Here is a 2,088-nt window from a genome sequence, read left to right on the forward strand (position 1 = left end):
GAGCCCTGTGGAATTTGCAGGGTGCCCTCTCTGGGGAGACTCGTGAGCCCACAGACACCATTGCTGACGGGGAGAGGTGGGGGAACCTCTGGCCCCTCCCCGCTTGGACAAGTGCCCAGAAGCACAGGCACCTGCCTTCCAGCTCCGAGCAGGGTCTGCACGGAGTAGGGGGTCACCCCCACCGTGGGACCTGGGCCTCCTTGAACCTCATTCTCCTCCTCCCTGATGTGCGGACAGCAGCACTGACTTATCCGCAGGTGTGCAAGGAGGGCCAGAGGCTCGCGACACCGGCCACAGGGCCGAGGTGTAGCTAACAGGCCAGCGTGTCTGTGTGGTGGGCACTGAGGAGGTGGCCTCTCTGCGCTGAGGGGCCCGCGTGGCTGGTGAGGGGGACAGCGTGCTCCCCTCTGCCATCTCCAGCCCTGTGAGACCGGAGTCAGGGGGCCAGCGTGCCCTGAGTGGCCACCCCCAGACCTTGCAGAAGGAGGGGCCTGGTCCACAGCTGGGGCGTCGGCGCCCCCCGCCCCCCTGAGCCTCCCAGCCTCACCTCCCTGGTGTTGTGCAGGCACTTGGCCTCAATGTCGTATCTCTCCTCGTCCACCACCTCCACCTTGGCGTGCAGGTCCCGGCACAGGTCCTGGGGGACAAACAGGCGGGAGGAGGCGCCACTCAGCCTCCAGCCCCCTGGCCCCTGCCTCGGGCCCCGGCCCCGGCCCCCCTGACGGGCCCCTTAGCAAGTTTGTGACTGGGCAGCTCAGCGTGGGAGCCGTTTCTGCCTTCCGAATGCACTTGTTTTCTTTAAAAAGTTGTGTTATGGAAAAAATAAAAATGTAAGTCAATTACGGAAAAATAGGAAAACCATGTATTAAACGACAGTAATAAAATGGAAACGGCTCGTGACCCGCCCTGGGGAGACCGTGAGCACAGTGACACAGTGACGTGAGCACAGTGACACGGTGACATGAGCACGGTGACACGGTGACGTGAGCACGGTGACACTGGCTGTCTGTCCTCCTGCTCGCTCCTCTGCCATCCCAGGCGTGAGATCCATCATCAGTGTTTGAAATCAGGCCAGACCCCCCGCAGGGAAGGACGAGCTAGGGCTCCCCGAGGCCCGCCCACCTCCCGTGTCCATCGACTCGGCCTGAGGGCCCCTTGCTTCCTGCACCTGGACGGCAGGGCCCACGAGCAGCTGCAGGGACCGGGAAGGGTAAGCGAGGCCCCCGGGGGACCGGCAGGGCGAGTGGCGCCAGCTCAGGCTCCTGCCCCCCGTCCCCGGCGGCGCCCCCCGCTCGAGGCCCACCTGCAGGGCGCTGAGGGACAGGCCGCGGGTCTCCAGCGTGGGGATGCGCTGAGCCAGGTAGCGGGACTTCTCGGCCTCCCGCTCCTCCTGCTCCTGCTCCCAGCACTCCTTGGCCTTGGCCAGCATCAGGCTCTGGAAGGACAGGGGCTGCTGAGCCTGCCCGGCCCTCCTAGGGGACGGCGGACCCCGGGCCGGGCGGCTCCGGCCTCCGCTGGCTCTGTGGCCTGGTCCTCACGCTCGACGGGGCCCAGACAGGGAGCGTGTGGACAGAGGGGCCGCCGAGCGAGGGCGAGTGGCCGTGGCTGCAGGGAGGCCGGGCGAGGGCACGCGGGGCGAACGCACTCGCTCACAAACCTCGGGGCTCACGTCTCCCTCCCAGCCTCCTCTTTCCCTGTCTGACTGTGTCGGGCCACAAAGCTCCAGGAGAGACACTCTCAGCAAATAAAGCAAGTCCCTCCGCCCCTGGCCTGGCCTCCCGCCCTGCATCCGGCCACCACCTCCGCCCACGGACCCTGGCTCTGGGTGACAGCCAGGCCCCCCTGCCTGCTCCCCAGCCCTGCTCTGGCCGGCTTGGCCCTTCCACGACCCACACAGCACCCACAGTCTGCATGGCCCTCGCTCTGCCCGCCACCGGCCGTCCCCAGGGCCAGTGCCCGGCCGGCCTCACCTTCAGCAGGAGTTTGCGAGAGGCAGTGATCTTGGATTTTCTCTGTGGGCAAGAAGAGGAGGCTCAGGGTGAGGCGGAGGCTGTGGAGCTGAGGTGGCCAGGCCAGGAGCGGCGCCGG

General features: G+C 66.9%; 1 protein-coding gene across 1 annotated transcript; it reads right to left on the reverse strand.

The window, feature by feature from the left end:
* Positions 1 to 337: 337 nt before the first annotated feature.
* Positions 338 to 2,030, reverse strand: LOC105310447 (troponin I, slow skeletal muscle-like). Its single transcript, XM_011386626.2, has 3 exons — positions 1,971 to 2,030; positions 1,304 to 1,435; positions 338 to 637 (listed from the first exon to the last, which is right to left on the reverse strand). The coding sequence occupies exons 2-3, from the start codon at positions 1,427 to 1,429 to the stop codon at positions 437 to 439; spliced, it is 327 nt and encodes a 108-aa protein (XP_011384928.2). The 5' UTR covers positions 1,430 to 1,435; positions 1,971 to 2,030; the 3' UTR covers positions 338 to 436.
* Between the last annotated feature and the right edge of the window lie 58 nt (positions 2,031 to 2,088).

This window comes from Pteropus vampyrus, unplaced genomic scaffold, assembly GCF_000151845.1.
Source record: "Pteropus vampyrus isolate Shadow unplaced genomic scaffold, Pvam_2.0 Scaffold3650, whole genome shotgun sequence".
Lineage (NCBI taxonomy): Eukaryota > Metazoa > Chordata > Mammalia > Chiroptera > Pteropodidae > Pteropus > Pteropus vampyrus.

Bases quoted from the DNA above. Each gene is read 5' to 3' on its own strand.
- LOC105310447 (XM_011386626.2), bottom strand. From the start codon at position 1,429: ATGCTGGCCAAGGCCAAGGAGTGCTGGGAGCAGGAGCAGGAGGAGCGG. The intron at 638-1,303 runs GTGGGCCTCGAG...TTTGTCCCCCAG, and splicing joins TGTCCCTCAGCGCCCTGCAG to GACCTGTGCCGGGACCTGCA.